We start from the raw sequence: 23,380 nt of genomic DNA on the forward strand, positions 1-23,380 counted from the left end.
TATTAATGGTAAATGGTAACTGGCTTTTCATGAACCAGTAAAAAAGCTTCAGGGATCAGTTGATATGATCACAGTTGATTTTTACTCTTTGCTGAATCTTCAGCATAGGTACGTAACCGCAAATCCCCGTGAAACCCTACAACATAAACCTACTCTGTAACCTGATGTGCACCGGTGTAACATTAGTTATTCTGTGAGTTTCCTGCTATTTTTTCAATGCAGTTCTTGAATGAATCAGTGAGTATAACAGTCATAGCTTCGACATAAAGAATTAGCCTCAGTATAACAGATGTCAAATTCCTGAAGGGGAATTGCGAAGCATGTCAGAATGGATGCGAAGAGATGAGGGACAAATATATTTGCCTCTGGTCTCTCATCAAAGAGACGACCAGAAGAAAAAAAAGTGCCAGGATTTTATTTGTTTTGCCTGGCACTGCATGTAAATCACCAGGACATCAGCACAAGGTAATTAATGCTACACAGAAGAAGGCTGGCCTGCAGCGCCAGACACTTATATAGGTTACGTCATAGGCTCTACAACGATTCATCGCAACTCTGTCACACTGTCATGGCTTTAAGGAAATTTGAATAGAGTGTAGCCATCATTCATTTTATTCTTAACACTTATTTTCCTTCTCCGATGGGCTAAAAAGAGCCTTTTCACAGAATTTCCAGAAGACATTTGGACTTCTCAAAGTGGAAAAATAACACTCACATCTCTGTGAGCTACAATAATGTATTGGTATGCACAAAACACCTCAACCCTTGGTTTGCCTTACTTTCAGGGAATGCAGCCATGATAGATACTATTATTTAACCCTTGTGTGGTGTTCATATTTTTGTTACTCAGCCAGTGTTCATGGGTTTGGTGGACCCGCTAGAGTTTTGGCTTTCCAAATTAACACTATCAAACAATTTTATGTTAAATTACTGAACAGATGTTTACTTCATCCCAATTACAAGCCATATGAACAGCAAACATGGTTAATTTTTTCTCTTTACCTTTGTTAGATCACATTTATGAATTAAAGTGCTTCTCGATTCTTTTTTTTTTATATAAAATGTTATAAAAAAATAAATCAGTTATAATCAAGTGGAGTGAGTGGAAAGACACAACACATTTACACGTGAAGCAATATGTTTCACAACTAAATGGGATCAGCTGCTCATCAATGGTGACATTAGGCCCAGGGTTGTAAAACAGGGGAGGTGGTGCACCCACTTATCCCACACTGTCCTGATGGCAGCTAGCTTGTCTCTCTGCCGTCGAGCTGGTGTGTCGTCTCGGTTATCAAAATGGATAATCCTGGAAATTTTGTGGAAGTTTTCCAGAGACATTGATGCACGGAAAGGTTCTTGCCGGTTTCTGCATCCCACAGGGATTCTTTGGATTCCCCTTTGGACCTGAAAACTCCTGCAAGGATAAGAACCCCAAAGTAGGCCTTTGGGGTTCTTAGATGAATTTGGTCAATCTCCTTCCACCTTCTAGATTACTGCAATCCAGAAAAAATTTCTGGATGGAATCTGGGATGAAAAGCTCAAATGAAGACTTGATGTCCTGCACATGAGTAACTGTCAGCCATGTTGGCCCTTGCTTATCACAGTAACAGCTCTGCAGGGTGGCTCATTTCTTGGGCAAGAACACCATTCGATTTCACCAGTTATTGACGTCCATATTTCTTCACTTGCTGTCTGGTGGGCTTGTTCTGGTCCTGGAGCTGGCTGCAGATGGGGTACTCGTCTTCGTTTTGTTACTAAATGGTGCTCAACTTCATCCTCTTCTTCAAAGTCACTGTCAGACTCTGAATTTTCAGAAATGTGAAATATTCTGAAACCTCTTTGTCAACATCATCATCCGAAGCCCCTCTCTCTTCCAAAATCAACTGGATGGCCCTCGCAGCAGATAATCTTTTGCCATCTTGATCAGTTGTGATAAAGAACCACACTGGCAAAGTCTTATTTATAGTATTATGCCCCTAATTTGCAGGTGGGACAGGGTATGAGAAAATAAAATTTGGATCCCTCAAGAAAGAGGGTAAAATGTGTGGGAATGTAAGAGCAGACGGTGTTGATAGTTGAATTTTCAACAATGCTGCAACTTTGTGCAGGAGGGGAAGAAAACACTATCAGCAGCACCAGAAAGGAGGAAGACAGAGTGTGGGAACACATGACCTACACTTTCAACACTTTTATTAGACCTGGGTCCAGTGGACCCGAACACCTTGTATGTAATGTAAATGCGTGGGGGGAGGTACAGTATGAGGTCATTGAAAATTAGTTCGGATTTATGTTCTTCACAGAAAATAAGCCAAAGCCAATGAATTTCAGGTTGAAAAAATAATTAATTGTTTCATTTTTCTTTTGAAAAAAACTGAAAACGGGTCTCACAGACCCGAACACCATACAAGGGTTAAACCTGTGCTAATATGTATTCTGTATTAATGTTTTGATGTCAATTAAGCCCCTGTACAGTCAGCCAGAATTAGCCAAAAAGTTATATTAGTAAAAAAGAACACTAACAATGTGTAGTCAGACAGTGTTATGGATTGTAAAGTTTTCCAGTTATACAAACTCGACCTTCAAGTGTCAGTAGTCACTGTGCTTCAAACACTGACTGATGTAACTGCTGCAATGCGCCTACTCTACCATTCAGGCTGGCTTGCTTTATCAAAATGCATCACTGATTATGTGAATATAGGAATATGTGAGAGTAACTGGAGAAGCAACCGCTGCAATGATGCTTTTAAAAAGGCAAACGAACACTAATCTTATTTTAGATCTGCTCCATTCTTTTCTGAGCTTGCCTGAATACTACACTACTACTATTCCCAGACTCCCACGCCCAACCCCCTGCATTGTACAACGCCTAATTGCCAGAGTGAGGCCGCTCATTAAAAGTGACAGAACTGATGTCACTAACCACAAGCCTTGAGACCACAGCGCCCTATCAGAGCGGCTAAATGCGAAGCTGAGGAAAAGCCATTACTGCTGTGAACCCACGCTCTAGCATCATGGTGAACAAATGGATGACCTCAGTTTTCCCTCCACTCACCATCCTTTTATATCTCATGACTGTTGCCACAGACACAGAAAATGAAAACACCTCCATTATTAATTACGAACAAAATATTTTTTTAAAGACGTGCACTGCACTGACAGTAGGAAAATTCTTCTTACAGCTTGTAAAGTCAGGTCAAACTCGCAGGCTTCTTACAACCTTATGATGTTGTAGTCGTCAAAACTTTGATTCTTCAGGCTTTATCCTTAAAGGGTAAAGGAGATAAAGGGAGACTGCAAAAAGATTGCAGCTCCATTACCAGCAGGCTACATATGCACCAGCTGCATCCACATGCTATAGCATTGAAGTTTTTCTGATGTGCCAGTGTGAGTCCACCTCTGCATGAGTTCATCCCTCAATGCTAGAACTTCACTTCACCAACATACAGAAACTTAACAATAAATTTCACTGCTCAGCTTTTTCTATTATCATCTTTCTTTCTTTACTGTCCAGCGTGATTTTAATTCATTTTTATCAAATAAATGTGTTATCATTGTGGAACACATGGTTATCTTCACAACCATGCTGAGTAAAACTAAACCACCAACTGATGATTCTGATTAGTACACGACCCGGTCTAGCTCCTGAGCTACAGTCACCACAGTTGACTATAAATTAGAAAATTGGGCAGGTCATCTACTAAATGGAACATTTGTGGTTTGATCCCTGATACTGAACCACAAATTGTGCATGTTAAATAGGAAGAATTTAGTCAGAAAAAGCATAGAAAAGCGCTTGTATGAATGGTCCAATGGGTAAATGAGGCATATTGTATAAAAAGCTTTGACTGCTCCAGAGGAACAGAAAATCATTATATACAAATCAGTACATTTACCATTTAAATGTTAGCATATACTTAAAAATTAGTTTCTTATTATTAGGATTTTTTTTTTCAACAAGTAATGCAGCAGATTACTCTTTAATGGCAGTGATGAGAACAAAAAGACTTTCATTTGCTGTTTTTAATTATTTGCTGTAGGCATCTATTTGCAATCACTGTCTGGTTCGGTTTATTCACCAAATTAGAGCTCAAAGCTGCCTTAGAGGTTGCTTAGTTATGCTTAGGCTCAGAAACATTTTACTTTTCTGTAGAACATCTTTCTGCGGACTTCACCTGGAGCCATAACACTCCCTTCCCAGTTAAGAAGGTACATCAGCATCACTACTTTCTCAGGAGGCTGAGGCGTGTTGGACTTGGGGGCTTAGTTCTGAACCTATTTTTGCACCACCACACATCTATACAAGCAGATGCAAGAGGCTTGACATGAGGCTGCAGTGCAGAACCACCAGACTCAGGAACAGCCTCTGCTGTCAGATTGTTGAACTCTGGTGGTGCTCTGTAGTCTGCTGCTGCCAGATAAAGGTCAAAAACATGAGAAACATCTTGCATTTGCACTATCCACTGTACCTTAAATTTTCTTATTACCTCTGACAAAGAGCTTCTGTATTTGGTAGCATTTGTGTGGGTGCGTGGCATTCTGTCTGTAAACACAATAGCTCGAGAAGTTTTGAATGAACTCTGATAAAACTTTGTAGGAGTGTAGAGGTCATGGGGTCGTGTTAGCAATCCATTAAAATCTGGCTTGCACCCACCACAGGTCTTTAAGGTCAACTTAATGATTGACCTTAATATATAGGTCAAAAACTGAAAAAAGCCTAATTACGTAGACACTGTCTACGTAATTAGTAATTATGTTGTTAACATGTAAAAAGCACTTTATAAAGATTTAAAATATCATATTAGACTTGACCTCTGACCTCTCCTAAAGGTGAGTAGATTGATCTGATGGTCAAAGTGATAATAATGCTAGACAGAGCTATTTAAAAATGTTTTTACTGTATTGTTTGTATTGACAAGATATTGGTATTTATTGAGTGATATACAGGAATTCTTAACATCACATGACTTTTAACCTCTGGTCTCGTCCTCAAGGTAAAATAAATTTACACAAGTGCTTAAAATTAAGCTGCCTTTGTTCGTTATAGCAACATGATTTTTACTGCACTACAAACTTCTTAAAGTAAAAAGAACAAAGAAATGATATATTTTTATAATTGAGAGTATATAAAATGAATGAAGGTGTACAAAATACGTAACTGCCCCATTAAAATTAAATGTTGCCCAGAGAGTGAGCTGCTTTGGCAGAGGTTTGAGCTTCTGGAGTGCTTCTTGTTTATTCTTCATATTTTCTTATTTATTCTAAATGACAGTGTGAATGAGCTCAAGCTGTCTGTTCCTAGTTTGTGTACATGTTGCTCTTTCATGTTCTCATTCTTGTTGCCTTTTAATTGCACCCAATTACAATTTTGCTTCGACTCGTGCAAATATATGTGTTGGAATGACAATAAAAATCATACTTCCAGCTGAAGTACACTGGTAGTCATTACTAATTGCACTGACTCCCACTACAAAAGGGCAGTTTGTGTCCACGCACATGAACATAATACACATTGTCTAATTTTTTGTTGCTTTGCCATGATACTGAGCTGGTAATGTGTGTGTTTGTGTGCGTATGTGTGTGTACAGATGAAACAGCATCTCTGATAAGCCGGTTCTGCTTAGAAACTCGATCTTGTTGAAATCACTGACAGCACTCTGCTTACATGCCCTCCTCATCACCACAAACCTGGGCTCAATTTACTTTTTCCAATTCAACTGTCCATCCCAGTTTTCACTTCCTCTTCAGCTCGTATGTCACTTTCTCTGCATGCTTCAGTGTTTCTACATTGATCTCAGTCTAATTTATAGCATGTGTCAAATACAATGCCATGGCTGAAGACATGGTGACATTAATTCAGTCAGAACAGTTCATTCAACCAGGATTTGTGCATATTTATCAGTGATTGTGGTAGGCTGAAAACATGCTGCAGGAATTCCTGTTAATGCTGTTTTCTGTCTTAAATATTACTGAGCTGACTGTCTATATTAGTAACACTGAATTGAAAACTGTTACTGAAAATATTACTAGCCCTGCAAGAGACAAGTGGATTGCTCAGTCATGAATTCAAGCCTTCCTTTTCTCTTGAAATTGAATAGCTTTGAAGCCACCTAAGAGAATGTTATCTAGTTAATTCACTAAAGTCTTATTTTGTTGTCAAGCTGGACTCTGATAAAACTGCTCTCCGTTCTCTAGTTTCTGCTGCTGGAAACCAGATGGTGCAGAAATAATTGACCACACACTTGTCAAGTAAAGGGCTTCACAACTCTTTAAAAATAGATGCTCTTGTGCTAAGAGATAGCACTCACGCCTCAAGGAAAAACTTTCTTTTCGCTGAAGTGCAGTTTTTTTGTTCTCCTTCTTTGCAACAACAGAAATCCTTCTCTGTGTTCATTCAGTGCACATTTATCCGATATTTATCTAGATATGTTATATAAAAAATGACAGGTCAGCATCTCAAATCTGAGAAAGAAATCATCTTCTTTGATAATTAACATAAATGTGTTGTGTTATTGCTACAGCGAAGCCATCATAACATACCATAGTATAGTAAATATAAACTGAATCACATGTTTCTGCTTTATGCATTTGCTTAACAAGGAAAAGATCCCTGATTGAGTTCTGGGTACATGAACCCCAGCGGAGATGTAAAAACTCTGCTAAATCAAATATGCAGAGCTACCCCCTATATGTCTGACTTGTGGAGGGTAGCTCTGCAAATCAAACTCCTTCTGCATAGGCTCCCTTGTGGATATAAGAGCAGCTTCTCTTCTAGGTATTCTCTAAGTAAGATACTGGGAGAAAGTTATCACTCAGACATATAGTGAGTGCAATATAAATCAGTTTTTACAAGGTTAACATTTTAGAAAGTACATGGCGGATGACCGCCATGAGTCTGGTCTGCTGGAGGTTTCTTCCTGTCTATTTTTTCCATCCCACTGTTGCCAAGTACTTGCTCATAGCGGATAAAGTGATTGTTGGGGTTTTCTCTGTATTACTGTAGGGTCTTGACCTTACAACATAAAGTTCCTTGAGGTAGGGCTGCTCACTTAATCGAATTTTAATCACGATTACGATCTGGGCTTTCAACGATCATTAAAAATGACTGAGCCGATTATTAGCCCCTCCCTCGTGCTTTACTCTCGCGCTGCTCCGTGTGGCAAATCGAGCGCACCTCTCTGCATTTCGAACACGCATCACAACAATTAAGAGGACCCGAGGGAAGCTCGGAAATCTCGGAAAGCTAAGCAGAAGTTATTTGGAGAGGAGAGTGACTGCCGTTGGTTGAAAAGAGAGGTAAAAAAAACTTCAGTGGTGTGGAAACATTATGGATTCGCGGAGTCAGACGTGGATCAAGTAGACATAGTGTGTAAACTTTGCTACGGTGTCATAGCTGCACCACAGAGCAACACTGCAAAGTTCACTAAACATAGATGTTTACATTTTTCATTTATTTTTTTATATTGCAAACATTTGCACACTATTTTATATTATTTTTTAAAGTCATTATTCAATACATTGTTATTGTTAACCCTTTAAATCCCTGTAGAACCGGAACCGCGTAAGCTAGCGCAATAATTTGTTTTGCATATGAAACCGGAGGAGTTGTACTTACATCTTATGCCATCAGCTTGTCCTCGGTCACGGTTTCGTTCCACATATAGCTTTGCAAAAATCTCCAAAATAAAACTATGAAGACACTCAAAATAAATTTCCTGTGGTGGGAAACTATTTTTTGCAACTTTTTTGTATTTAAAGTTTTGAGGGATAAGCCTCTTAAATTTCCCCAAGTAGAAATATATGTAACAAAAAACCAAAAACGATTTTAAAATTTTTTGTAGTTTATTGCACTTTTTTGCAATTAATGTAGTTACTATGGACTTAATGCATACATATTATTAAAATATGGGCTATAACAGTTGTATTGATGTATAGCAACTTGAAATGCTCCCACAAATGGCACTACAGCATGTAAAAAAAATATATATATATATAAGCTCTGGCGGACTTGGTTCTATGGTAGGTCTTAAAGGGTTAAATAAATATCGTCAAATAATCGAGATCTCAATTTCAGTGAAAATAATCGTGATTATCATTTTTGCCATAATCGAGCAGCCCTAGCTTGAGGCAACTTTTCTTGGTATTTGCTGCTATATGAATAAAATTGAACTGAATTTAATTGAATTTCTCAAGGCAAACCTTGCAAACAACCCATATTTGTTCATTAACTTCATTATTCAACATGCTAACTGAGACTAGAGTCGCGCTTGGGTTTCTTGCCAATTCTCTGACCATTGCTGGGTCTGAACTTGTTGTTAATTTGCTGAAACAACCACTCCTGGGAACATAGTGGCATTGTGTTGACACACAGCTGATGAACTCACATTTGTTGATTATCTGTTAATCAAGTGCATTTGATCAGCAGCATCTGAAAGCTACTAACCCTCCTAAATTCTGTGAAAACAGTAAAAGTATCCAAACTGTCCTATAAAAACTCTCTTTTTTAAACAGCTGTTACTATACAGTTGTTATTAAAGAAAATTATGTTTCTGTGTTGACCTACACTTCTTTAAACCGGTAGTTTTATAATTCATTCATAGAAAACCAGTATGAATAAATAATGTAATGCATAAATCACACTCAAAACAAAATCTTGGGATTATCTTCTACATAATAATTTGCACCTATGCATTTTATTTCCTTTATTTTCATTGCTCAAATTTCCACTTTACCTTCCCTCCAGCTCTATACCAGCAAAGAAAATATTCTGCTAAGGTCATCATTTATTCAGTATACCGAGAGTTGGGAAAGCTCCTCCCTGGAGCAACGCTGAATCTTAAAACCCGGTGAAGTTTATTATCTATTTTTAGCATCAGCAGTATTCCAGCTTGTGTCTGCTCCTCTGGAAACTGCTTCTACTCAATACTGGTGGTCAAGTGTTCAAGTGAAGCAGCACTGAAATGTGATCTCCAGAGGTGGATCACAGTGAATCCTTCAACTTATGTTTTAAGAGTCTTTTATGCTCAGGTGACTTACAGTATATGAACGTAGTATAGCGTATATTAGTTTAAAAACCTCACCCTGACAGTGATACGTTCCACTCTCATATAACAAATAGGCCTTACTTGAATACTGGCTTCCCAAACATGATTATCTATGAGCAGTAGGAAGTAGCTTGGACGTAAACTCACTGAGGTCTCCTCCTGCTCACTTTGATGAACCACAATATGCCAGCAAATTCATAGGACTGGGCCCTGTTTCAGGAAGCCGGTTTGGAAAACTCAGAGTGAAAAACGACACTCACGGTTGAGTAACCCCGAACTGTCCAACTCGGAATATTCCGTTTCAGAAAGGCTGATAACAATTAGTTCAGTCAACGCGGAGTTGCTTTAACCCCAAGTGAAGCGCGCGGACGAGGATACATAAAGCCCTGATAAGCGGAGCACAGATTAAGCGAGTCACCATGGAGACGGAGGGAAAGAAGGCGCGGTCAATGTATTTCACAGCGCTTGAGGCCGAAATTCTGATGGCAGCATATGCCGATAACATGCAAATTTTGCGGAAAAAAGTAACACAGCCACAGCTGCAAAAGAAAGTGAGCATGCATGGCAAAACATAGCCGACAGAGTCAATGCGTGAGTGTTAATTTAAACATTGATCGAGGGATTTCCACCCATTTAACACGTTATTTTATCATATGTTATTTTATTTGTTATTTTATACATTTTATTTTGTGATGTGATGTGAGCGCAGGTGCAACCCAACAGGCCCCAAACGTGCCTGGCAGCAAGTAAAAATGAAATATAAAAATATAGTCCAAACAGGTAAGGTGTAATTGTATTATGAGCCATAGTGCTTGGTCTGTTTGTCCCATGTAAATCAATTGCAGTTAGAGGCTACATTAATTTTCTTTCTGTAAGCACTTATTGAAATTATCTGAGCACATTACAAGTACATATTTGCTTACTCTGTATGCTCAAATGTGGCCCGTTATAGCCAACAGAAAAAAAGCGGAGGCCCGAAAAACAGGTGGGGGTCCTCCACCACCACCACTCACAGAGGCTGAGCAGTTGGCCCTCAGCCAAAACAGTGGGCGCCCTGTGGCCGAAGGCATCTCTGCGGGGACATCCTCTGAGGCAATAACCCCGCAAGACACAAGTGCCTACATAAGGGGTAAATTCAAAATAATACATGATGTGCATACATCCTTTCTTCACAGTCACCTTTGCAGTGCGACACATTCATTTGATAAACTCTTTACCATAATGAATTATTTTGTAGTGAAGTTATTGTCCTACTGATTTTGCCTTCCCTCAGCCTTGGTTGTCTTTGAGATCATAATGACAATGAAGTGTAAGGTGATTGGTATGTTTGTTAATTGCCATTTGGTCCCTTGTAAGTTATAAGTGACCTGTATAAACCTCATATTCTATCAGTTGATGGTGATGGTGTACTGCATCTGGTGCAGCCTCCTGTTGAGCCAGACCAACATGCAGTTGTGAGTAATACTCCACAGATTATATGAGTTTACAGTAGAACAGCAATGTTGTCTATTTCTTTACTACAGGAAAATAATGAAGAAACATTGACAGCTGTTACAGAGGAGGAAGCAACAGAGACACTTTATGAGGTTTACATCTTTTAATACTTTGTGTACAGGAAACACAGGTGACCAATAAAGCCAGTTGAACAAAAAATCTGTTTATTCTTCTTTCAACATGTTGAGGTGATGGGTCAAAAGAAATGATTGTGACATATGGTGTCTCTGACTGCTCTTCCATCTTGTATGTCCGTGGGAGGGTCAGGATGTTCATGGTTTGGATCACTGCTGATGTTTGGTTCAGAAGGACAGTGTTCTCCTCTAATTGTGGCAATGTTGTGAAGAATCACACATGCCACAATAATGTCACATGCCCTTTCTGGGGTGACCCTGAGTCTTTGCAGGCACTGGAACCGGGCCTTAAGCATTCCGATAGTCATTTCAATTCTGGCTCTTGTCCTGCAATTAGCCAGATTATATCGCTGCTGTGGGCCCGGTTCAGGGTCAGGGTAAGGGGTAAGCAAATAGGGTAAACATGGATACCCCCTATCACCAAGCAAGTAGCCAGTGAACTCTCCTAAGACAGAAGGATACACTTCAGTTCAAATGTCCCTGAAGCAATTGGTCTTTATATATTTTAAAGTATTCTCAACTCACCATGTCCAAATTTTGTGCTCAGTGTACATTCACGGAATATTTGTGAGTCATGGACAGAGCCTGGCCACTTGGCTTCCACATTTGTGATAATGTTGGCAGCATCACATATGATCTTCACAGTGCAGAGAACACAAATTAGCATCCATTACTATAATGAAATAATTTGTTAGTTTGAAATGCTACAGGGAACTATGTACCTGTACATTAATGCTGTGGAAAGACTTCCTGTTCACATAGTCTCCTTCATTTACTGAAGGAGCAATGATTGGAATGTGAGTGCCATCTGTACAGCCAATCACGCCTGGGAACCCTGAAAATAAATGTGCAATTTAAGTAGTAGTCCAAGTATCACCACATCATAAATTAAGTTTCGTTCATCCTGATACCTGCAATTTTGTGGAATCCCTCTTTGATAAATCTTGTGGGTCTGTGACCGGGGAACACCACAGACGAGTACAGGAGACGTTTCAGTGCAACTGTAACATTCCTGACTGCCCGACAGACGGTAGCCTTGGAAACGTGCTCAGCGTCACCAATATTATACAGAAAGCTCCCGTTTGCAAGAAACCGAAGTGCAATACAAATAATATGCAATGAACTGAGAGCATGTCCGCGATGTGTCACATGCGTAATATATGGCCTGAGGATGTTATCCAAATAAATTATAGATTGTGCTGAGAAACGGTAACGTTCGCACAGAAAATCATCAGGAAATGATAAAATGTCCAAACGCACTCTGATCACTCTCTCCCGGCGGAGAGCTCTGCGGAGAATTTGGGCTTCACGATCTACTGGCTCTTCAAGGAAGGGACACGCCATGTCCGACACTTCCTACTGTCAGGTTTCCGACAAAGGGGCGGAGACAGTCAGGGTTAGTTGTAGGAAACCTGCTAGGGGGCAGGTTAGCTTCACGGCGTGTGTCGTCATAGTGACTCACTGAGGCTTCATCTGAACTCGCTTTGTGAAACCGAAAACCCAGAGTTTTCGTTAACTCAGGGTATACTTACTCAGTTTTTCCACTAAACCGGCTTCCTGAAACAGGGCCCTGGTCAGGCTGACCAGAATTTTAGCTGAGACTGAATACAGCTGCCATTTCAGCAAACTATGAATCATATTTGTCATGGTCCTGCGACCATGACTCAGTGACTTTATGTTTATGTTCTTTATTGTTATTACTTTCATTATTATTCATGGCTGTTTTGGGATGATTTGTGTTTGGGATTTTAGACACTGGGTTCTGGGTTTGTGCTCCCTCTGTTGGTCCCTGGTGTTAGTGTTCCCCTGTCTCGTCAGGTTAATCAGGTCCAGCTGTTTCCCCCACCTGTGTGTGATTTCCCAGTGTCTCTTTGTGTACTTATAGTGTGTGATTTCCTCTGCTCCTCGTCGCGTCGTCTGTGTTCATACCTGGTGTAATCCCCTGCGTGCTCTCCCTTCATGCTCAGGTTTGCTATTTCTTTGTGTAGTTTCTCCCAGTTAGTTAATCCTTAGTTCTGTTTTACCATCCCCACTTTATATTGGATATTATCAATAAATCACCCTCACACCTGAATAAGTGCTGCGTTTTGAGTCCTCCTTCCGCTCTCCACACGGCCGCTGCCCCGGACCGTGACAATATTAACTGACAGGAAAGATGAGAATAGTGTGATTTTATTTATAAAAGCAAATGCTCACAAACTGAGGAGGCTAGTAGATAAATATATCAGAATTTAAGGAAGATGTTGGAGTTTGTTCACCTGCACTTCTGCTAATAACCAGCATGAACTCCTCTGACTGCAAGGAAAAGTCAGAATGCCTATAAAAGTGGATGGCCCGATTGGTTTATATCCTCAGTCACAAGTTTCACGTCTTCTTCAATAAACCATGATGTTCCCTTTGAAAACTATGGTGTGAACAGAACACTTTATAGCCTGGTTCCCATGTGGTTGACAAGTTGCCGCTGTCTGAGCTTGCAGTGTCCTCACATTCTCACTCAGACCTCCTCTAGCTTGTGATGTCTATAAAACATGTCGACAGCCAAACTGTCACGGCTGGCGGAGGGAGCCGTGTGGTGTGGAGGAAAAGGAGGACCCAAAATGCAGCAAACTGATGATACGAGTGACGTTTATTTTCAAAGGTGGCAGTGGCAAAAAACAGGCAACGAAGCATGAGTAATGACAAACCTAAACTGGGAGAAACTAAAGATCAAACCTGAAATCTTACAAAACGGAGAGCAGAGAGACGCAGACCAATGACCAGGATACCAAGAAACACAGATGAATGCAGCGATACACGGAGGAACGCAGACGAGCCGACAACGAACACAGACCGACACCCACTAAATATACACACACAAGGTAATCAGGTAATCACACGCAGGAGGGAAGAACAGCTGAACCTAATACACATGGGGACCGGAGGAGACAAGCTGAACACAATAACAACAGACACAGACCTTCAGAACAGAACAGGAAATCCAGAACATGAGCCTTCAAAATAAAACAGGAACAGACTGATGTACAACACAACACGGGGACATGAACAGAGCACCAAGGACAGACACAGGTAGGGCTGACAATACACCAAACTTCAGGTTAACCCCTAAACTAATACAAATCAGAATAAACACAAAACGCTGGGTCAACGACCCAGGACCATGACACAAACTGCCAAACTCGAGGCTTCAACACAGTCATCCGCAAGAACGGCGTCAGCGGTTGCTGCCATTCTTTAAGTGTAGTTTGTAGAAAGTGTGAATAATATGGGGTCATTCTGGGATTTTATCAGTAAGGAAAATACAGAAAAAACACAGACAGTAAGTACAAATTCTGAAAAAACACTTAGAATCATAGGAAATTACTGGAAGCTGTTGCAAAATGAATCTTCTAATGCCCTTCTGTTATTTGTATGCTATCTATAGTGCATGGTTCAAATCTCTTGACATCTTGTTTGAAAACTTAAAATTGTTATATCTGCAGGGCCAAAACTGAACTCTGTGGCGATGTGCAGTGCATGCAGGACTCTCTGTTCTTTGCTCTGCTTGTGTCTAACTAGTCAGGGGGAAGCCCTGGTGTTCTGCAGCTAAAAGCCCCACCATATAATGAATAATGAATTCCCCATCCAGTCTATCCGAATACTAGTTCAAAGGCATCTATCGTTATGCATGGACCGGCATCAAGCCACACAGCTCTATGCTAATGGCCCTTAACTCCAGGGGCTGAACAGAGCCTACTGAGCCATGCAAATGTTTTACTGCTAAGGTTGAAGAAGACAACGATGGGGATGTGATGAGGACCCAGGGGCTGGGGGAAAAATGTACGCCTGGCCACCAGCAGCACACAACACTGCAACATTTTCACACAGGCACACATTCACACAGGCTCGGAAACTACTGTAAGCGCAATTCATCCCATAGAAAGCTTGATCGTGTTATTGATGCTGAGTGACACTAACTAACTACCTCCCCAGTACTCCGAGACTGAGATGTGAGAATTGGGAGAGGTTGTCATAAGAAATCACATTTCAGCCTCACCACTTAGTTGATACCAGTTATATGCAGAGTCAAAGATATTTTGGGATTCATTTGTCTGGTTTTCTTCTTTTTAATCTTACATCATGATACAAAAAACAATGCTGCCTCTGCAGGGACTGTACACATAAAGCGCGTGTCTGTGATTGTGTGTGTGTGTGTTTGTGGGTGTGCCTGTGTGACTAGGCTAAGTTTGTACAGTCATTTCAGCATTTTCCTGATTAGACTGAAAACAAAAGCCCCTGTTATCAGGGAAGGAAGCAGCACTCTGCTTGTGAGCCATCAAACGAAGAACATTTTTCTCTGTTAAAACCAGCAGCTTAAAATGAGAAAAAAACAGAAAGCCTGATGTAAAACCTCCTTTGGGAAGGTACTGTATATATTTGAGAGTGCTTTCCTGTTTGTTTTTCATTTTTCATTCCTTATCCCCTACCTCTGTTCTGTCTCTTTGGCTTCTGCTCTGTGTGGATTTCCTACTGCACTTCGCTCTTGATCCCTTGGCCTTCATTTCTTTCTTATTTCCCCTCTCTGCTCCTTTACACGAGTCTACATTTGAATTCATCATAATGCTGGTTTCACAGTGTGATGGAAGCTTGCAGAAATAGTATTGGGAATATTTCCCAGAATTTCAAAGCAACCAAAATCAGAGACTTACCAACCACCACCCGAGGGATGCAGGTAAATCCTTTGGGTTTTCAAAGAGACGCTCAGAGCAATGCAGCTGCTCAGAATAATGCAATTTACTAGATTTAAAGTAAAACAGTGAAACCTTCTTTTACAAATGAAAGAAACCTCTAAGTCGGAAAGAAGGGCTTTTTAAGGAACCACCTTTTTCCTAACTAAAGCAGTGGAGCATGAAATGCCCAGTTTAATTGCAACACTGTTCAACACTGCCTCGCCTCTCTAACCTTGATAGACCATAAGCGAACAGAAGAGGATGATTAAAAGCCACTTGGTGAGATGTCAGCCATGTGCAGGGAAGAGCCACTCACGAATGGTTGCTAATTTTTGAATCAGAACAGTAATGAGGTGTTAAAGCAAGATCCTTCAGCCTAGAGCTTAGCATTGGCATGCTGGGAGTTATCTAAGTGTCTGCATGAGCATTAAGAAATTACAACAGTGGGGTCTTGGTGGCCCATTTCTATATAAGCCTTACGGATACCGACTACAGAATGGAGGGAGCAGTTGTCAGCCACCGCCTGTGCATGAATGACATCAAGCTGTATGTCAAGAGTGAACGAGACATCGATTCACTGATCCACACCACCAGGATATTCAGTAATGGTATTGGAATGTCATTCGGACTGGAGAAATGTTGTCGGATGATAACAAAAAGAGGGAATTTAGTCAGAACTGAGGGGATTGAACTACCAGAAGGCAACATTGCAGACATAGAGGACAGCTACAAGTACCTGGGGTTCCCACAGGCAAATGGGAACCATGAAGAGGTCGCTAGAAAAGCTGCAACCACTAAGTACCTGCAGAGCCCTCTAGTAGAGGACCCGAGCTTGAAGGACAGACCATAGTAGTGTATTTTGTGTGTTTGCTCAATAAATCGCTGCACCCTTTTGCCATTGTCCTAGCAAAATATAAACAAGCGAAGGGTGGCTCAAGACTTTTGCACAGTATTCAGTATTTACAGAGTGAATGAAATTTCCCCTCCAGCAGCTGAGTGGCTATTAATAAATATGCTTGAACTCTTTAACTGGATACTTTTGAATATGCAATTATTCAGCTTTTGGATGAAACTGATTCACTAAATGTTGGGCTTGATGTTCAACCATATGTGCAGCCACCTTTCCTGTGACTCTGCTATTCCTTCATATCTGTTTACTTCAACACACTCATGGTAGAGGATCACAAAGGAAATTCCTATTCAGGTCATGGACTGTATTGGGTATAGATACAGAAACACACAAAATATCCCCTACCTCTGTTCTGTCTCTTTGGATTTTTCTCTGTGTAGATTTCCTACTGCACTTCGCTCTTGATCCCTTGGCCTTCATTTCTTTCTTATAACTGTACTTTTTGATGTACATTTGTATTGCTAACAGTTTTCCTCTGAGGCATCTCCATTTACAGTATTCAACTGCATTCTTAAAGGAAGTGGTATTACTGAACAATAGATCCTCTATTTTTAGAGCAGTTTCTTACACTCTGTGCATGTACATTGCTTCACGTTGTATTCACCTTTTATTTGCACTCTGTATGCTGGTATAGAGTCAAGCACTTTGTCCATCTTTTCTCTACACCAGGATTTTCAAAGTACAAAAAAGGGCAAAATTTCTATCTATGTCACCCGACATTCATTTGGCATCTTTTGGGGGATAACGTTCTTACTCACGAACACAGCAGGCTTGTACACTTGTACTGAATACAGTGAGAATAACTCAGCTGAATCACTTAATTCAAGTAAAGGCTAGCATCCTTAAAGTGTGCCAGAATTTATTTGAATTAAATAAAGATTTTGTTAAACAGCTGTCAATGTTTTGGATAAAACTGTTTTTAAAGATATTAACATCAAATGACTAATAAACAACACAGAGCCTTATTCCTGTAAATGTAAAATCTTACAGTGATCATTTCAGTGATTACCAGCAATGTGTCTTTTTTCACCTTTTCCACCTCAATTCAATAACAGAACCTGCAGCCAGTGAAATCAGCCAATTCTGGATTCTTAATAATTGCTGATTGGTCACCATTGACACAGGTTATTGTATGACAAATCAAATAAAGATACTGACCTCATTAAAGTGTGCCACCTCCTCACAGTTCTCTGCTACACGACTGTAGAAGGACAGACCTGAAAAATAAGGAGGAATTTAGTCATTAAAACCTGGTTCAGTAACACCATTGTGCCTGCTGTCATCCCACTTTGAGTGGGTGGGCTCACTGCATGGGGCACGTACAAAGCACGAGAAAGAGCAGTCAGTTGGTGTTTACTTAGAGCTGCATTAATTATGAAACTATTTAGTTTTAAGACTTTATCCAAAGTAGCAAGCAGGTAAGTGATTATTGAAGCTCTGTGCACTGTGATGTGGTTTTTTTGTTTTTTTTTTTGTAGCCACAGGACTTGGCGTTGACCATAAACTCCCCTGTATACCAAAGTATTCTAGAGTGAAATGTTTTAAATATGTTTCCTGTGTTGGAGATGCAACAGGACAATGATCCAGCAGCAAATCTACAGCAGAATGGCTGAAAAAGAAAATAATCAAGATATAATCTAAACCTGGACCTTAGGAGACCTCTGCATAAACAAATCCAAACTGAAGCAGCATTGTAAAGAAAAGTGGGAAAACATTCCTTCTCAACAATGTGAAAGACTGATAGTCATACAGAAAAAAATAATTTCAAGTTATAATTGCTTAAGGTGGTTCTACAAGTGACTTAATTCAATAAGGGTGCACTTGGCCTTGTCCGATGCAGGTTAGCAACCTGAATCCATCAGTTCACTGAGACGTTTATTAAAGTGAAAATGGGGTGACATAAAATCAGCCTACTCATCTCATAAAGAGCTGCGAAAAGACAAATGATACTTTAAGTACCTGACAAATGTAAATATGAAACAGCTGTGTGGAGTCGCCAGAGGCAGAAAAGAAATGCAGACAATTAAATGACTACGGTGTGACTCACTGTGCGACACAGAGAGACTGCAGAAGAATGTAAAAAATATAAATTAAAATCATATTTTTCCATTATTAGAGCTAAAAGTATGTGTGTCAGCCAATGAAAGCTGTTGTCTACTCAGAGTTTATATTGGGAAAGGAACCTTTCATTGAACAGTAACCTGACTCACTCATGCGTCCTGGTTGTTGTGCTCACCTGGTTGCTTTGTGATGCTTATGAATGGTCCTGCACCACAGTGTGCATTCTGCTTTGTTCTGATAGTTTGCTTTGTGCATCTGAGCCTTTATGAAGCTCTGTTGATGTCTATTTGTGTGCTTGTGGGCACATCAGCTGCCATACACAGGGAGACACACAAACGCATACAGACACCTACAATGTTAATTACAGTCCCTGTCAGTTTGGCTGTAATAATGAGGGTAAATGGAGTAAATACATTGTGCCAGGCTCAGATATTTTAGATATTATAAGTGCAGAAAGTATCTTTTCACACATTCAAAAGCACAAAACCTTCAGGTTTTAAAGATGTCATGCTTGACGTAAGCTTATCGTTATAATTTTACCAATGCACAAATATGACTCTAGTTTATAATCCCACTTCCAAGTGTTCCTGTCTCTCTTTGCCTTCACTCCTACACTCTCTTGAACCTTATAAATCCCCCAAACCTTTGAATTTTATTTCAGAAAATAAACACCACTTCAGTGTCAGAGAGGGAGAGAGACAATATTCCTCCTACATTATTGAAAAGAGCGGCACTGCTGTCATACCAGTGTTTTCATCCAACTAGATGTGGGCTTAGAAAAGCAGACCATGTGACACTTATGTAAGGTGCTCCACACCAAACTAAAACAACATTCTGCTAATCGGTGTGGCTTTTGGCCTTGATGAAACAGTCAAAGATAAAGAGTTAAAGAGCTGCTATGAAAGACCTGAGGTGAAAGAAAGAAAAGGAACAGAGAGTCATTTTTTGTTATCTCAAGCAGATAGATGAAAATTAAAAGAGAGAAAGATGGAGAACACTGTGTAAGTCTGAAACCCACATGAATGAAGAGGGTGCAGAGGTGCATTTAAGGCTTTCTTAAGTTTTTGCAAGAATGTGGTTAAAGCAGAAAACTAGAGTGTTGAGTAGAAACATGGAAACATTTGTTTATTTTTATGTATTTTAATCTCTGCAGTTAATTTTACCTTATTTCCTGGTGCATTAGGGGGCAGTAAGTGGTATTGCAAGCTGAATAGGTGCCCTAATTTAAAAAGTAAACATACCAAGTGTCTGTTTGCAGAATAAAGTGCTACACAGAGAAAAGGAATTTTAAAAATATCCGCAGGATACAAGAAATTGCCCCAAGCTCTGTTCCTGTCCTGTGAATCAGGAAGACTCTGAGTAATAAAAAGAACAAACAAACTGTCTAAGCAGCTGTGTTAAGTGCCTAGAGGTTAAAGAGAAGTTTGATAAGTGCCAACGTAGAGGAAGACAGCCTGGGTGAATGAACTGAAAATTAATATTGTAAAGCACAGAGATAAGGTTTCATTAATTCTTGCATAGAGTATGGCTCTGTATCGCTGCAGGCTACTCAGAAGAGGAGCAACAACAGCCGAAGTGCAGCTCTCTGATAAAGCCAAGAGCTGCCGATCACACAACCAGAATTCATCAACGACTTGTCGGGAAATCAATTACATTTTGAAGACCCTCCTTTGAAGGGACTTGACTTGATTTATTGTTTCTGACAGCAAATAATAACAACCAGATAAAGTTAGATCAGAGATAGAACATCACGTCGCATTTAATCCATTTTTATTAGCTGTCTTTATTGCACTGGCTTGAAGCTTTTTTATTACACCTTTCCCCCCTTCCAGAGATATCATGTTGATTCAGCTTCGGGGTGGTTATAGGACTCTTCTGACTTACAAAAATTAAGCATCTGATGATAACAAAATACCTCAAAAATAGAGGCATTAAAAGACCTTTGGTCAGTAATTGCTGATTTCTGTAAGCAGCAAAGGGTTGACAAAAATGCATCTGATATTTTACATATTCATACTTATACACTTATAGATGCTAGATAACAAGGCAGAAAGCTGGGGTACAAAGAAATGCCAGAATAATGACTGAATGAGTTTCTTACACCAGACACCCTAAAAAGAGAGATAAACTGAAGCTGTTCTGTAATTAAAAATGGCCCCAAACTCCTCCTGAACTTAGTGCAGGTCTGATACACAGCTACACAAAGCACCAAAGCACTTATTTCCCTGGCAGACCGCTTCCTCTCCAGACAGGAAACGTTTTAAACTCTAAGTGCTCAGGAAACTCCACTGACAGCCTAAACCAAAAACCCACGGCGCCGGAGGATATGTGGGGATACAAGGCTGATTAAGACACTGTGATTAACACACAAATTTGGGAAGTATTTAAAAGATTATTATTTAGCTCAAATAAATGAATAATTAAACTTAAATGCGCTGGAAGAATGGAGAAGAAATTGTGAGTCTGAGATAAAATGACAAGATTTAAAAATGGAAATGAAATTTCCCCTCCAGCAGCTGAGTGGCTATTAATAAATATGCTTGAACTCTTTTACTGGATACTTTTGAATATGCAATTATTCAGCTTTTGGATGAAACTGATTCACTAAATGTTGGGCTTGATGTTCAACCATACGTGCAGCCACCTTTCCTGTGACTCTGCTATTCCTTCATATCTGTTTACTTCAACAAACTCATGGTAGAGGATCACAAAGGAAATTCCTATTCAGGTCATGGACTGTATTGGGTATAGATACAGAAACACACAAAATTTTCTTGAAATTTTTAAAACATTATACATGAATGAAGTGGAGCTACTCTGCTGACAGATGGACTTTTGAGGAAAGAGCGGACGATCCAGTCACTGACTGTGAAGGCACGGTTCATAGAATATCCAGACCCTGGTGCAATCACTGCAGCACAGACCACTGCACTAGAAGTTATCCTTTTTTTCCCCCAACATACACACACACACACACACACACACACACACACACACACACACACACACACACACACACACACACACCAAGAGGAAAGGAGGCAGCAGTGCACTTGTAACATCTTCTCCAATTGTGATGCTGCATTGATTTCAACAGGGACTGAGCACCTGTCAGTGGACTGATCACTGTCCAGGGTGCTGAAAAACACACCGCTCCTCCTTCCTGTCTCAGTTTCTTTCACATTATTTTGCTCACACACACAGCACACGGAAAGCAAACGATAAGAACGTGAAACACATGAATAAATCAACTAAACCCTTTTTTCCACAACTCACTTCGTCTTCTCATCTCCTCTGAGAGAGAGTGCAAGGTCGTGGCTACAATTCTGACTCTTAGATTTGAGTGAATTGGTTAGTACTCCAAAGATCTTACACAGAACATTCCCAAAGCTCCATCTTTAGCCACATCTTTAGCAATCGATGCCATCAGCTTAGTCTAAACTGGCCTCTTAAACACATTGTTCTAGTAAGTTGAAAGAAAGTAAATAAAATAACTGAAAATCAGTGATGGGAAATCGATGTTTCAGGGATGCCAAGATTGGTGTTTTTTCCTCTTTTATGATACACTTAAAAATAGAAGAGATAAAAGCTTTGAATTTACATTCACCATTCTTGGCAGAAATGGTATTAATTTTTGTAGTACTTTACATGATGTATATAACATATAAAGGAAAAAAGACAGAATTTAATTTATCAGGTTTTTTTTTTTTTACCATATTAACGAACATAATGAAATAAAACGTAAGACTTGGATACTCGATCTCTCTTTGTGATATAGACCAGTTATTCTGTTTTGCCTGCAACTAAACTCTTTTTCTCGCTCTTCCAACTTTTTTATGCAGCGGCTGACTGGCTCTCATCACATTGTGTAACGAAACGCAAATCAGGGCACAGCACACAGCGCGATCAGGTTTCCAAACACACACGGCTTCAAAGAATAATTAAAAAAAATATACATATATATCCTTACCCCTGAATGTAACTTTGGCGATCTTGTCACCTTTCCCTCGCAGGTGAGCGACCGTCTTCAGGTGAACCATTAAAGCCATCATTAGTCCAGTCTGGTGGGGGCGGGAGTAATTTTACTCCACACAGATAAAACTTGAATCGATTTGGTGCAATCTGCGTTTAATGATGTCTTGGTGAGCCTTTCTTTGCGGGCTGGTGGACCCAAAAATCGCTTTCTATCCGGGCAACATGAATACTTTACGTGCGTTTCTTTAAACGAAAGAAAGAAAACAAACAAAAAATCCAAAACCCAAAAATGAATTAATCACAGGCTCCAGTTAACATTTCCTCCTACTCCGTGGCTGCTGGGTCTATCGCACATCTCTGAGCTGGCTCTTGGTTTTACTCTGCTCGTTGCGCAGGAAGGGCGGGGGTGGGCTTCAACTACAGAGAGATGATGCTCTAATTGCGGGGGGACAAAACAAAACAAAAAAACACAGACCAGGCTTGGGATTCGGATGAAAATCCTACCGCTGTTTGAGAGACATTTTTAATAAAAACGCTTAGCCATGAATCTAGACCTACTGTACTTCATGCATTTTACTTTGAAATAAAAAGATGATCTTGTTACAATAAACTTTGCACGCTACAAACGGTTTGCTGCCACGCCCACATTATACTGCAACTCCCCGATCCCTTTAGTATAGCTGTGGGTCAACATGACGAACAGGTGAGGTGAACATTGTCCTTTTCTGACCTTTGGCCAACAGTTCCTGCTGAAGAGGCGTCAGGATAGCCGCAAACAACAGAAACATGTTGACTTACCTACCACCAGCTTCAAATCTACTCCAGTATGCACACTCACCTGCCACTTTATTAGGTGCTGCTCCTTTGACGTAAACGCGATAAAAGCATGGCTCTGTCCTGCCCTCTATCAGAGGTTCAGGTGATGGTGTAATGTCTCTGTGATATTTAGCTTTTTGGACCATTGAGTACCGCAAGAGCATTGCTTAATCTCCACAGCCTACCTGAGTATTGCTGCTGACCATGTCCATCTCTTTATGGCCACAGTGTACCCACCATCTG

At 40.1% G+C, this 23,380-nt stretch overlaps 1 protein-coding gene across 9 annotated transcripts in view; it reads right to left on the bottom strand.

Annotated features, from left to right (window-relative positions):
- Positions 1–22,681, bottom strand: part of otofa (otoferlin a) — an 89,586-nt gene extending 66,905 nt beyond the window's left edge. For all 9 annotated transcript variants that reach the window (XM_085245885.1, XM_085245884.1, XM_085245882.1 and 6 more), the window contains exons 1-2: positions 22,317–22,681; positions 17,444–17,502 (exon numbers count right to left, since the gene is read on the bottom strand). In XM_085245885.1, coding sequence (XP_085102011.1) covers positions 17,444–17,502; positions 22,317–22,398 — 141 coding nt within the window. In that variant the 5' untranslated portion in view covers positions 22,399–22,681. The remainder of the gene's footprint in view (positions 1–17,443; positions 17,503–22,316) is intronic.
- Between the last annotated feature and the right edge of the window lie 699 nt (positions 22,682–23,380).

Source organism: Mchenga conophoros, linkage group LG15 (assembly GCF_057382185.1).
Source record: "Mchenga conophoros isolate Kocher_MC1m ecotype Shallow Benthic linkage group LG15, M_conophoros_male_GT1.1, whole genome shotgun sequence".
Lineage (NCBI taxonomy): Eukaryota > Metazoa > Chordata > Actinopteri > Cichliformes > Cichlidae > Mchenga > Mchenga conophoros.